General features: G+C 38.8%; 1 protein-coding gene across 2 annotated transcripts; it reads left to right on the top strand.

The window, feature by feature from the left end:
• Positions 1–220: 220 nt before the first annotated feature.
• kat2a (K(lysine) acetyltransferase 2A) lies at positions 221–14,833 on the top strand. Of its 2 annotated transcripts, none has more exons than XM_084406076.1 (18): positions 221–550; positions 1,046–1,169; positions 3,236–3,381; positions 3,548–3,637; positions 4,309–4,490; positions 5,476–5,667; positions 5,759–5,865; positions 6,485–6,589; positions 6,892–7,028; positions 7,146–7,354; positions 7,495–7,621; positions 10,614–10,724; positions 10,823–10,966; positions 11,190–11,304; positions 11,399–11,435; positions 12,987–13,050; positions 13,140–13,224; positions 13,394–14,833. In XM_084406076.1, exons 1-18 carry the CDS (start codon positions 332–334, stop codon positions 13,585–13,587), a joined length of 2,388 nt encoding a protein of 795 aa, XP_084262202.1. In that variant the 5' UTR covers positions 221–331; the 3' UTR covers positions 13,588–14,833. The 2 variants fall into 2 exon arrangements, with proteins under 2 accessions (XP_084262202.1, XP_084262203.1); XM_084406077.1 differs by having other exon boundaries at positions 272–550; positions 3,239–3,381.
• The last annotated feature ends 14 nt before the right edge of the window (positions 14,834–14,847 follow it).

Raw genomic sequence — 14,847 nt, 5'->3', positions numbered from 1 at the left:
AGTTCTTAAGGCCAAGTCTTAACTTAGTGGCTATGTTTAAGCAACTGGCCAGCCCTAAACGTTTAATAAATACGCTTATTTTCTCCACTTTTAAAGTGATATAGTACAATAATAAGTAGCTCAAGTGTTTAATGCCCCCCAGTGGGAAAGCATCGTATCGTTTTATTCTGTAGTACTGATTGTAATACTACATCTCCCAGCATTCCCCCATGTTGCGCACGCGCAGTGCAGTGGTCAGACAGCGTATCGAAAACTATCACAAAACTTTATTGAAACGGCACAGGGTGGAAGTGTGCGCGGCGATCCTAGGAGGGGAAGTGAGGCTGCTGATATGGCGGACCCGGCGGCAAAGACCTCCGCGCAGCCCCGGCTTCAGCAAGCTCAGTCCAGCGGCCCGGCAGGGTCCCACTCAAACCCCGGAGCCGGGAGCAGCGACCCGGCCCGACCAGGCCTGAGTCAACAGCAATGGTCCAGCCAGAAGAAAGCCCAAGTCCGCTCGTTTCCGCGGGCTAAAAAGCTGGAGAAACTCGGAGTGTTTTCCTCCTGCAAGGTAACCGAGAGCTTGGCTCATAACAATAGAGCGAGTGCCCGGGCCTTTCATGTGTCAGTGCTTCTCTAACAGTCTGCAAACTAGTCACATATGTCCCCCTGGTAAGAATGCAAATTATAAAGGACTACAGACGATTTAAGGCTAGAAAATAAGAAACACAAGACTTTGAAAACCTCCTTCATATGAACTAAAGTGTGGAAAATGACTGTCACATTTCTAGCGAACTCCTACCTATGCAGAATTAGTGCAGAAATGCTGTCAAAATATGCTGGTTAATTGAATGCATTCATTTATTATGTATGTTTTTATAACATGCGCCATACATTAGGTGTGCTTAGTTTATTATGTGTTACCATGATGTTATCACTGTTACCACTGCATACTTACAATTATGAATGTTTTGACAATATTCACCTTATCAACATCTAATTGAACCTGATGTTTACTGTCCTCATTGACAGTTTTTTAAATCACAGTTGTGTTCTCCAATCACAGGCGAATGATGCTTGTAAATGCAATGGGTGGAAAAACCCCAATCCACCGACAGCTGCTCGTATGGAGCTCCAGCAGCAGGCAGCCAGTCTGACAGAGGCCTGCCGAAGCTGTGGACACTCTTTGGGTAAGATTAACGCCTCTATCGTGGTTCTATCACGTCGCACTAATATCAGACCCATCCTCCAAATAGGCTTGTGCTGCATAATAGAGTGCAACATTGCCCGCCCGCTTTTTCAGTGGCCTTGGTTCCGTAAGCATAGGGATTTCTTAAAAAGTTTTAGTTATAGTTAGTCTATAAGCCATGAACCGAAACAAACCAACCAGATGTGAAATTTATCGCATAACAAAACTTTGATTTAAAGAAAATGTATATACACATGATAGTATACACACAGCAGTGCTGGGTAGATTACTTACAAATTGTAGTCCGTTACCGATTCTAAATTACATGACAAAAATTGTAGTTCGTAACATTATCCATTACATTACCCATTTTAGTAATATAACCGGACTACTTTTTTATTACTTTTAGATTACTTTTGCCCTAACCGGTTTATCACATTGATTTTGTATAGGATAATATTGTACCATATTGATATAAAAATACAGAGAGAGAGAAAATGTATTCCATTCTTTAATATCAGCAACATGAGGTGCATTGAATTTTACATTATGTCAGGGTTTGCCAAACTGGGGTTTGTGAAGGAACTGCAGTGGGCAATTAAATCAATACATTTAAATTAAAATGAATAATTTTAAAATAATAGAAATTATAGACAATGGAAAGACAGAGGCCTTCCAAAGACATAGTGGCACTTGACTAGTGGCATTAATTTATTGGAAGAATTGAAAGGAAAATTGTAAACGTATAAGAAGAATTAGGGCGAATCAAATTCTGAATGATTTACTGCCATTGTGTTAATAATATATGTAATCATTAAAAAAGTAACTGTAGTCCGATTACGAGTATTTTAAAACGTAATATAATCTGGTGTATCCAAAATGGTCAATGTTTCTGATAATGTCTTTATTCATACTATTTATTTTATTAATTATTTTAAATGTATTATTATTCTTTTACATGTTATGGATTTCTTTAATAATTGATGTATATTCTACTTCATGCTCTATGTTTGTATATTTCCAATTGTAAGATCTTTGGTGTCTCTTCTGTGCTGGAAGATTGAGTGGGTGTATTTTCCATCAGAATTGATTACGTGATGTACCTTTGTATCAAAATGTGTCTGTTTCCATTTCTGCAGACATGAGATGGTGCAAGATCTGCAGTATTTTCTTAATGGTCTTAAAGGTGTCAAAACACCTCTATCTTTGACTTTTGACCAGTCACTCTGACCTAGCTATCACACCAACAATGACATAGCTGATAAGTCTGTTTGACCTTTTCATATTAGACCAAAAATGGATGTAAGTTTCCTCCAGATATATTCACTGCTCTTATTTTGCTCTTCACTTCTGCGTCTCCTTCTGCTTCGTCTCATCCTCTCCTTTAATTCTGCAAAGATCTTACTTCTTTTGTTCTTCTTTCTCTTTACTCTGATCTTCACCATCTTCATCTGTTAGATACAATACTTTGGATTTTGTTAAACTATTATTTATTTATCAATTTGTTCGTCTCTATAATTTTACACTTTTACTTAATAAATTTGTTATTCCTTATTCATATTTGATATTTGACATAATCATTGCTTGTCTGCCTGGATCCTATTGCATCATAATCTGATTACAAGTACCTAATTTTTGGAATCTGATTACGTAATCCAGATTACAGGTAATCAGTTACTACCCAGCACCGTATATATATTTTATTCTGAAACTAATATACCATTGATTAACAATAAAATAGATCTGTTTTGTAAGTTTTTATTTCTGCCACCCCGATTGCTGCATTCTATAGCTTACATAGACTGATATCTAAAAGTTTCAAACACTGCAAGGTGTAATCCATGGACAAGGTCTATTTAATAAATACGCAAAAGCGGCTCTGAAATGTACAGTAGCAAGTATCAACCCACATGGATTTATGAAGTATATGTCATGCAAACCAGAGATAAGCAGCCTTTGTGGTTATACAGGCCAGTATATGTTAACTGTGTAGTTTTCATCATATAACACATGGTTATTATTATTGCTTCAGGTAGTGTTCACATTCTCTTATGTGTTGATCTTTAGCAGAACATGTGTCTCACCTGGAGAATGTGTCTGAGGAGGAGATTAACCGGTTGTTAGGGATGGTGGTGGATGTGGAGAATCTCTTCATGTCTGTTCATAAAGAAGAAGACACGGACACCAAGCAAGTCTACTTTTATTTGTTCAAGGTAAATGGGCAATTGAGATCTGCTTCCTTAATTTTTTTTTAAAGTGCAGGCATGCTCCAGATGAGTGACTAACATGTTAAGAAGCCTTTTAAAAAAAATGTGTTCATTTGTCAGGTGAATATTTCACATTTTTGACTGTGTTGTTTGTTGGCTGTTTGTTTCTTAGCTGCTGAGGAAGTGTATACTGCAGATGGGGAAGCCAGTGGTGGAAGGCTCTCTCGGTAGCCCTCCCTTTGAAAAACCCAACATAGAACAAGTATGTATGTTGTGGATAAGAAAGTGTGTGTCACAAGCAAAGCTTTCTGCCAGTCACATTCCATGTAAAATGCCCTTAAAGGAGAACTTGGTAACTTTTTTAACGTAATAAAACTGTCTAGAAATCATTTGGATGGTTAAACAACCTGTTCTGGTGATATTGGTGACTTTCCCCGCTCCCCCCAGCGTTCCCAGGCGGAAAACCAACCTTGCAACTTGGGGACTACCGTCCCGGCAAGATAGAAATTGGAAGTCTCGTGAGAAGCGAGAATGAGAACGAGCGCGAAACACAAATTGCTTTACGGCAATTCGACATAAACAAACACACATGTATGATGTATTACCAGATTACCCACCTCGGTAGACATAGCTCAACACGATACAGTTGGCTTGCTCCGATCAAAACAAACGCACATGAGCAGCGGTAGAGAGGGGGAGGAGGCCGCCGCAAGTGAGTTTTTACGACCGTGTTGTGAAATATACGCCCCCCCACAGCTGTAGGGGGAGCTCGTGGGGAAAACATGCGACAACAAAAGGGAAAATCAGCGAAGAAGTGAGTAGAGTTCGCTAGAGTTACCGAGTTCTCCTTTAAGTGTTTAGGAAGTGATGGGCAGACTGTGTTTTGTCATTTTATGCAGAGTTCTGCACTCAAGATCTCTCTCTCTGTCTCAGGGGGTGTTGAACTTTGTTCAGTATAAGTTCAGTCATTTGGCGCCTAAGGAGAGGCAGACCATGTATGAGCTCAGTAAGATGTTTCTGCTCTGTCTGAACTACTGGAAGCTGGAGACTCCGTCACAGTTCCGTCAGAGGGCTCAGAAAGAGGATGCAGCCGCATACAAAGTTGATTATACTAGGTGTGTGTGTGTGTGTGTTTGAGTTAACACGTGTAAATGAGTGTTTATTTCTAGGTTATATCAGCAGATCAGCTCTAATGTCACCCGAATCCGCTGCTAAAAAATAAATCATCCACACGCTACCCACCCAAACCTATAATTTTCTCAGATTTAGATATCCGCACCCGATCGTCACATTACAATTATTCAAATTCTCAAGTGATATGTTAACATACTACACTGGAATAGGGTTTTTTTTCTGGTTAACTATTTAGTAAAACAATGCCATTAGGCATATGTTTTCCTTTGTTGGTTTTCCCTGAAGTGAGAGGCTTTATACATTGTTGCTGAAAACAAAAGTAAAAAGAGTGACGCTCGTTCATTGCGTTTTACCATGAAATGAGTGTTCGGTGTCTTCATTAAAATCAATACATTAATGATTTATCTCTTATCCACCCTCAACCCACCCACAATTAATTGTAATGTTATTTTTGTAACTTGGCCCACCTGACCCGCAGATTATCCGCAGCGTTTGCAGATATAACCGTAAGTCACACGTCATTAATACATATAGATGGTGTAACTGGTGCTAATAGTTGAAAAGTAAAGAGGAAAAGGTGATCGATTCACTCGTTTGAAATAAGGCATGCTCTGTCACACAATCAAATGTCAAAATGACATTTATTTTGTAATAAAATTAGCATAATTTGAAAGTAAAAAATAATTTAACATAAAATAGTAAAAAAAAAATCATTATATACCGTTCAAAGGTTTGGGGTCAGTATGTTTTGTGTTTAAGAGGATGCATTAAAATGCTCTGTTTTACTGTAAATTAATTCTGTAATTAAACTCTCGGTTTTTACTGTATTTTTGATCATACAAAATGCAGCCTTGGTGAGATTTCTTTCAAAACATAAAAATGTAATGATGAATTTTAACCAAATGTGTTTAAACCAATACAATTACAATTTTATGAATTAGGTTTTTGTGTGTGTGTGTGTTTCAGGTGGCTGTGTTACTGTCACGTTCCTCAGAGCAATGACAGCTTGCCACGGTACGAGACCTGTCAGGTGTTCGGCCGCAGTCTGCTGAAGTCCATCTTCACCGTCACCCGCAGACAGTTACTGGAGAAGTTCAGAGTGGAGAAAGACAAGCTCCCACCAGAGAAACGCACTCTGATTCTCACACACTTCCCCAAGTAAGACCTTCGTATCAATACGTGCTATAAAACCATCGCTCTCACATAGGCCACTTGATTATATGTTTGTGTGTGTGTGTGTGCTTGTTAGGTTTCTTTCCATGTTGGAAGAAGAAATCTATGGAGAAAACTCCCCCATTTGGGAGGCAGACTTCACCATGCCAGCCTCAGAGGGGACACAACTGGGGCATCAAACAGGTGCGTGTTTAGGTGGTCATTAGGGATGAGCATTTATGTAACAACAGCTTTCTCAAATTTCAATTGATGTTAAAAATACAATCATGACATGCGCTTTTATTCACAAATATTAGGCTACATCACCCTTATGGTTTCAAAGCCAACTTTAACAACCTATGCTTTGTTAATTGAACTAAACTAATTACTAAAAACATCAAAATTTACTTTAAGTAGACTGCCGCCATAATGCATTCTGTGTCAATAAAGGCAAAAAAAAATAAAAAAATATATATATATTTGATCTTTTTAGATGTTCTTGTTAAAAAAACATTGTCTCAGATTAATGTGGCATCCATTGTCTGACAATTTGTAGTTTGATTCTCCAAAAATCCAGACAATATTTGTGTCTCAGCTCAGCGTCTTTTGAATGGTCTGTTTTATATTATTATTATTTTAAATTTGGCATGCTACTCTGTATTAATGCACAGGTTGTTATGGTGTCATAAAGCAATTCTCACAGCACAAAATTATAAAACAATTTGTGCAGACAGAAAACTGTAATGCTTCTGCTGATGCCTTAGCCACCATAGAGACTTGGCTTAGACTATGTTGCTTCAAACCCCTTCTCTTACTGTTTTAGTACTGAGTCCAGTCTCAGTGTCTGGCTCTCCTCTCAGTAAGGGCAGCAGCGGTTCTGCTCTGGGTGTTACGGGTTTGGACATTGCTTCCTCTGAACCAATAACCGGTAAGAAGATCAAGTTGCAGATTTATTTACTGTGCGCTGTGAACTCTGTCTGTTCATTGGTATTACAATTTTAAGTATACACTCATATATGCAGTAGACCAGGGTTTTCAACTCTGCATTTTCCTGCAGAGTTCAGTTCCAACTCTAATCAAACACATGAACAAGCTAATCAAGGTTGGAGGAAAACTCTGCAGGAAAGTGCATCTCAAGGGCCAGAGTTGAGAACACCTGCGGTTGATTTAAGAATGATGACAGTCATCATGTCAGTCTCTCATAACAGTGTGTAATGCATTGTCTCTCAGGAGAGAAACGTAAGCTTCCTGAGGCACTGACTCTGGAGGATGCCAAGCGGATCCGAGTGATGGGTGACATCCCAATGGAACTGGTCAATGAAGTTATGAAAACCATCACAGACCCTGCTGCCATGCTGGGGCCAGAGGTCAGAGTTTATCACACCCTTATGATAGCCTTAATAATGTTGCATGAGGATTTTCTGTTTTGCATTTACAGTTGAATAGTAAAATTTTATCTTCTAGTCTGTTTTCTGGTTTCCCAGACTAGTCTGTTGTCTGCAAACGCGGCCCGTGATGAGACGGCTCGTCTGGAGGAGAGGAGAGGCATCATTGAGTTCCATGTGATTGGTAACTCTCTCTCTCAGAAGTCCAATAAGAAGATTCTAATGTGGCTCGTGGGCCTGCAAAATGTTTTCTCTCATCAACTTCCCCGCATGCCCAAAGAGTACATCACACGTCTTGTGTTTGACCCGTAAGTTTGCTGTGACCCCTTCCTTTTCCCAAAGAGCCCACTACTTACCTCAATCTTTAGCTTTAGCTTTAGTTGTAAGGTTTTGTGTCTCGCTAGCTTCCTCAGCCTCTTTTGACCCTGCTCCCTCTGTTTGACCACAGGAAGCACAAGACCTTGGCTCTGATTAAAGATGGCCGTGTGATTGGAGGGATCTGCTTCAGGATGTTCCCCACTCAGGGATTCACAGAGATCGTCTTCTGTGCGGTCACCTCCAACGAGCAGGTCAAGGTACGGAGACGCACTCAATTGAGGCTCAATGACTGTAAACCAGTGGTATGTATTATTATTAATTTAAATACTTAGAAGACTTCCTGTCCCCCTGGTTGAGAGCAGGGGGACAGGAAGACTTCTAAGTATTTAAATTACAAAATTATTGTAAATATACATAATCAATTATTGAACTCTAAATTAAAATGCTAAAGAAAAACGCCTCACATCAATATTACTTTTTCCCTAAAAAAAAATTTTAAATTGAAGAACATGCAGTTCTCGCAAAATTAATCTTGGTTAATTAATTTATCAATACTCTTAATTAAAAAAATCTTCAAAGCATGCAAAGTTTAAATATTTCGAGGTTAAAGTCGAAACATTATTTACGAGAATAAAGTCGTAATATTTTGAGAATAAAGTCAAAATTACGAGAATGTCTTCCGTAGAAGTTCTTTGTGTGTGTGCTTGCCATTGTTTCATATTCACATTCATTTCGTTGCGGTTCAGGGCTTCCATAGTGTGAGTGCAGTGCACAGGGAGAAAAATAAAGAAACAATCATTAATCAGACGATCCTCAAGAACCTTGTTACATGGATTTTGCTTCATATAACTTTGTGTTTTCACTTGGCATTAACATGCGACCTGTATCCAGATGTAAACGCGCTTCTGATCAGAATGTTATCCGATCAGCGTGTCCAGGTTCGGAGGTAGTCGAGGACGCATTGTGATCGGATCTCAGTGTAATGTAAACGCAGTCCAGCCATCGTGTCTGCGTTCACAGGTGGACGTCACACAAACCCCCACACTGTCATTGTTCCCCCTCCTCTCTCCGGAACTGAGAGCTGTGTGGTTTTGCGATACAGTTGAGTGCGAAGGACATCGCAAATATACTGAAATGTTTGCCTTCGCAGTTCACACCCGAAAGTTGCAGAACCATTGATTTTCTGTAAAGAACGTGCATTTTTCCCACCACAGCTCGCAACGTTCTCGTACCCATACGTTTCTCTGTACTGTTTCCATTACGGCATCTATCCACATTATTAGCCCTTGCAGCCTCTACATCCTCCTCATTTTGCGAGATTTGTAAAATGTCCCCTGACTGAAAACTGTTTTTAAAAGAAAACCCATCACTTCAGGTCGAATTTGCACCGGAGCCATCCTTTTTTTTTTGCGGGAATGTGAGATCCGATCTGTTATCCAGATACAGAAGCCACTTGATGTGGACAGGTGTAAATGCACAGTGTCCTGATTGGCTTATGACCCAATCTGCTTGATTGGATCACGGTGATCGCATGTTAATGCCAAGTGTAAACGCAGCCTAAGTTGTCCTCTCCTCTACAAAGAGACATAGTGACTCTAAACTAAGGATAATGTAATATTATTATTATAATGTATCAATAATAATAATGTTTTAAAAGTGTGTGTGTGTGTGTGTGTGTGTGTGTGTGTGTGTGTGTGTGTGTGTGTGTATATGTGTGTGTGTATATATATATATATATATATATATATATATATATATATATATATAAAAGCTATTAAAAGAAAAAAAGAGGTAATAAAAGACAATAACAATAAAAACAAAAATAATGATAATACCATTAACAAAATGCTGGTATAAGTGACTGCATAAAGTCACACACCTACAGAAAAGCACATGAAATATTCATATTCATCTCCACTGACAAACACATTATGGATACTGATACATTTCACTTTGAACAATAAAACACAAGGGAACAATGACCGTTCTCTATAGGTTGTCCCATAGGCTCTCCTCCAGAAGGAGGGATCACACACCCCAGGGAGCCCTAACCAATGCACAAAAAGTGCTCCATAAGCGTAGACCATAGGTTTTGGAAGTTCTGAACATTACCCCTAAGCACAGCAGCCATTCTCTCATTAGGGGACACAGCAGAAACTTCTTTGAGTCACAGAGAGGGGAGGCTCTTTTATCCAACTAATAAGGATGCATTTCCTTGCCACAAGCAGCAATTTATCCAACAATTCGTAACCTGATGTTCAGTGGCGGTGTCACTGCTTGTGTTTTGGAAGGAAGGCCCAAAAGAAAAAGACCAGGATCCTTTATTAGTTTTATGGAAGAAAATAATTCTGATTTCTGAAGCAATAGAATTCCAAAATTTGGAAATTTACTTGTTCTACTTATTTTACATAAACCCAGCATTTTATTTTATGAATATTGTTGGCTCTTTGACAAATTGCTTTTGTTCCTCTTTTCTAAGTTGCTTTGGATAAAAGTGTCTGCTAAAAGCTTAAATGTAAATGTAAACCGCAGTGAGCTACCTACTTAGTGACTTTTTTCAAATCTGCTTGCTGTTAAACAAAGTATCTCATATCATAAGATACTTTATGCAAAATATAAGGCACCATGGCAAGTGTACTTCAATCCCAGAATGCACTGCAATAAGTTTACTGATTCTATTTCAGATGGAGTTTTTTTTAATGAACGGTTAAAAAAAAACAGTCCACATTAATCACAGAAATTAATATATTATATTAAAAGGATAGTTCACCCAAAAATGAAAATTCTGTTAATAATTACTTAACCTCATGTCGTTTCAAACCTGTAAGACCTTCGTTCATCTTCGGAACACAAATGAAGATGTTTTTGATGAAATCTGAGAGATTTCTGTCCCTCCATAGACAGTCACACAACTACCACTTTGAAGCTTCAAAAATGTTTTGTTCGCTTTATTTTCGCTCAGATTTTACGATCTCTTTATGAACTTTTGAAGTGTCAGTAGTGTAGCTGTCAATGGTGGGACAGAAAGCTCTCAGATTTCATTTAAAATGTCTTATTTGTGTTGCGAAGATGAACAAAAATCTTACAGGTTTGGAACGACATGAGGATGAGTAATTAATGACAGAATTTTCATTTTTGGGTGAACTATCCCTATAATATGTTGTAAGCTAAATAAATAGCCTTTTTGCTATGAGTTGAATTGATGTCTTTCACTTGATTTATTGATAATCTTTTTGTGTTCATGTTTAGGGCTACGGCACACACCTGATGAATCATCTTAAGGAGTACCACATCAAGCACGGCATTCTGTACTTTCTCACTTATGCTGACGAATACGCAATCGGCTACTTCAAGAAACAGGTACGGCTCCAGACAGTACAGACTCCACCAGCCTCACTTGTAATTTCCTGTTTTTCCACTGCACAACTATATCTGTTGACCCCTCTTTTTGCCGGTAGGGCTTCTCCAAAGACATCAAAGTACCGAAGAGCCGCTACCTTGGTTACATCAAAGACTACGAGGGAGCCACGCTGATGGAGTGCGAGCTCAATCCCAGAATACCCTACACCGAACTTTCACACATCATAAAGAGACAGAAAGAGGTGAGAGTGCACACACTTCTGCTGGAGGGGAATTACATTGTGCCGGGAAATCTTATAGTATTACATTTGTGTATTTGGTTTTTGGAGGAGGATTTGTGCCACTTTTTTGGCATCTCAAAATATCTGAAATTGTCTGGACGTATTAACCTTTTGTCAGTTTCAGCCAGTCTTTGTTACAGTATAATGACTTCCAGTCATATGGGTTTGTTGTCGTCTGCTGTAGATAATTAAGAAACTGATCGAGAGGAAACAGAATCAGATCAGGAAAGTGTATCCTGGTCTCACCTGCTTTAAAGAGGGTGTGCGGCAGATTCCTGTGGAGAGTATACCAGGCATCAGTAAGTTTGTGCTCGCCTCACAGTAGTGGCTACAGTGCACCCACAAAATCCTTCCATTCACACACACTCTCTCCCTCCTTTTTGTCTTCTTAAGGAGAGACTGGTTGGAAACCTAGTGCCAAGGAGAAAAGGTCAGAGGAGAATTTATGCATATTTATTCTGAAAACTGAGACCATCTGTGTGTCTGTATTAAAACATCTCACTGATGATTTTACAGTGATAGCATGTCGTGTACACTTCCGTTTGGGGTCCGTAAGATTTTATTAAAGGAATTCATACTTATTTTATTCAGCTAGAATGCATTAATCAAAAGTGACCGTAAAGAAGACATTAATAATGTTACAAAAGATTTATAATTCAAATTGATGCTGTTCTTTTGAACGTTCAGAATCCTGAAAAAAAATGTATCACTGTTTCCACAAAAATATTAAGCAGCACAACTATTTTCAACATTGATAATGATAATATATGTTTCTTGGGCACCAAATCATCATGTTAGAATGATCATGTGACACTGAACACTGGAGTAATGATTCTGAAATTCTGCTTTGCCATCACAGGAGTAAATTACATTATAAAATATATTCAAATAGAAAACACTTATTTAATATTTTACAATATCACTGAAATTCACTGTATTTTTTGTACAAATAAATGCAGCCTTGGTAAGCATAAGAAACTTCTTTCAAAAACATTTAAAAAACTAACTTTTCAATGGTAGCGTATGTGTACACAGGGATTTTTTTCCCCCAATATTTTTAATTGCAATGAAAACTGTATTTACTTATAAGAGTATGTTTTTGTTAAATTATATACCTTGTGTATTATATATGAGATGAGCCGGTCTCGTTACAGTTACTAGTAAAGTTACCAACCACCAGCGAGCAGAGCCGGACAGTAACGGAGTACATTTACTTGAGTACAGTACTTAAGTACAATTTTGAGGGATCTGTACTTTACTCGAGTATCATTTTTGGGGAGTACTCATGACTTTACTCAAGTACATTTGAGAGGCAAATATTGTACTCTTTACTCCGCTACATTTCTATCCATAACCGTGAGTACCCGTTACTACTTCTAAAAAAAATAAAGAAAAATCTCGGAAACCCTCAATTTGTTGGTTCCCTCTCAAACGTGATTGGATTGTGCAGGCGCCACTGATTGGGACAGCCTATCAGCAATCACCTTCAGCTTTCCACCAAAGTCAACTCCATTGTCAGATTTAGATAAGAGACGAAACCATGGACGACACAATGGATGAAGACGCAGCAGGTCCATCCCGGGAATGTGCCAACCCATGGCCCCACCTCGCCAGACTATTTCCATTTTCTGAACAATTTAATGATAGTTTTCGCTTCAAGTGTTTGCTGTGTTTACCAATGTAAGCACTGTGGCAGTACTTATATTAGAAAATATTTAGAATATATACTCTTTTACTCTTGATACTCAAGTACTTTTAAAAACAAGTACTTCAGTACTTTTACTTAAGTAGACATCTGACTGTAGTACTTTTACTTGTACTTGAGTAAAATTTAGCAAGGGGTGAAGTAATGAAGCTGTGTACTCTGTCCGCCTCTGCCAGCGAGTAACTGAGACTCTGGTCAAAAGCATGTAATGTTACAAGTACTATTATTTTTGTTCCCTGCGTGTATCCATCATTCTCTCTTATTTTATCTCTGCAGTAAAGAGCTGAAAGATCCAGATCTGCTTTACAACATGTTAAAGAATCTTCTCGCACAGATTAAAGTAAGAGGCCTGTTGTCACACTCATACGCACATTCATCTACACACATTAATGACACAATATTCTCACCATCTCATCTGTGTGTTAACAGACGCATCCAGACTCCTGGCCTTTCATGGAGCCAGTGAAGAAATCTGAAGCTCCTGACTATTACGAGGTCATCCGCTTCCCCATTGGTGGGTACTGATGTGATCTGCATATACAGTAATGAGATTTCAACCATTCTGAAGAGCCGCTATTGAATTAGTCAGACTAGCTGGACAGCCAATATTAATCAGTTAACATCTATGCACTTTTAACAACATCAAATTGCATCCAACTGAATAAACCTCTCTTCCTACCTAGACTTGAAAACCATGACGGAGCGTCTGAAGAACCGGTATTATGTGACTAAAAAGCTGTTTATCGCCGATCTGCAGCGAGTGATCACGAACTGCAGAGAGTACAACCCTCCAGACAGCGAGTACTGCAAGTGTGCCAACACACTGGAGAAGTTTTTCTACTTCAAACTGAAAGAGGCCGGGCTCATTGAAAAGTAACGGGCATCTAGCCTAGGACAAGGGACCAGTTAGAAAATATAGAGAGTGTGATCACATACACACACACACACACACACACACGTACGTTTCATTTGGATGAACAACATCCAAACCTGTCAAAAGTTGCTGCTTTCTGTTACTTTTTTTCCCCTTATACAATATAGTTATAAAACTCAAGGTTATATGTTTATGACTCTGCCATGCCAGTGCATTAAGGCAAAATGAAAACTGAAAGTGTGTTTGATGTGGGCGTAGACAGAAATCGCCATTAGCAGTTCAGTTCTTCTTTCCCATCCTCCGCTATAAAACGAATGACTCATGCACACTGCAAGTTGTTGCTCTACATACACAAACATTCAGTTGTGTAACTTAGAGTCTTATCCTGCGAAACTCCTCTGACCTGAGATGCTGCAGCCAAAGATGGACAATATTCGGCCTCTAGTGATGTCACTGCGGTGTCACCCTTCTCGGCCACAGCTGTTTGAAACAGCCGGTCAGTCATATACAGGATGTGCCTATTTAGTATAAATCTGACAAGATGAGGGAAACCGTACTTTTTTTATTGAGTTCCGTCAATGGCTTTCATTGGAAAAAAGATGCCTCATTCCATGACAGATCACTTCAAGCTACAATAATCAAATGTTTTTTTTCTCCTGGGAAATTACTTGTGTCCACTTTGCTTTGTCAGTGCCGTTGTGAAGTGTTTATCTTTGTTCACAAACCAATATTTGCTGTCTTTGGAAACTTTCAGTGTGTCATGACCCCAGGCGTAAGCATTTACAGTTTTTGCAACCTACTATTTACACCCATTTGGGACCATGAACAACTATTTCCATTTCAACTGTAGTTGCAAAACAGTTTGTCTGCTACTACCTAAAATACTCCGAATGGACTACTGCACAAACCTCTATATCCAAATATGTATGTGATTTCTGTGACACCGCATGTTCTCTGCTAGTTTAACGCTCACACACATGGGACAGGACAGCTGGTTTATTTTTCATTCTCTCTCTGATGGGCATTTACTTGAATCATGACTTTGACAAACTGCTGCAATGTTGATGTATTATCAGGGTTCTTTATTTTTGGATTTACTGTGGGTCACTGATGACCCCTGTCATGAACAGGACAGATGGGTGTGATAGAAAGCGTTTGGATATGGTTACATTTGGATGATGCATGTAAATTGCAACGGTTCTGTGTACTATAATTCTGTTTTTTTTGAAAATAAACCCCCAAAAAATTATCTAAGTTTGCCTT

This window comes from Rutilus rutilus, assembly GCF_951802725.1.
Source record: "Rutilus rutilus genome assembly, chromosome: 1".
In the NCBI taxonomy this organism is placed as follows: domain Eukaryota; kingdom Metazoa; phylum Chordata; class Actinopteri; order Cypriniformes; family Leuciscidae; genus Rutilus; species Rutilus rutilus.
Note: the sequence above shows the minus strand (reverse complement) of the source record. Positions and strands in the feature narration are given on the sequence as shown.

Excerpts from the sequence above, each read along its gene's own strand:
- kat2a (XM_084406076.1), top strand. The coding sequence starts at position 332 with ATGGCGGACCCGGCGGCAAAGACCTCCGCGCAGCCCCGGCTTCAGCAA. Across the intron at positions 6,590-6,891 it reads TTCCTCTGAACCAATAACCG|GAGAGAAACGTAAGCTTCCT; the intron begins GTAAGAAGATCA and ends ATTGTCTCTCAG. Across the intron at positions 7,355-7,494 it reads ACACGTCTTGTGTTTGACCC|GAAGCACAAGACCTTGGCTC; the intron begins GTAAGTTTGCTG and ends GTTTGACCACAG.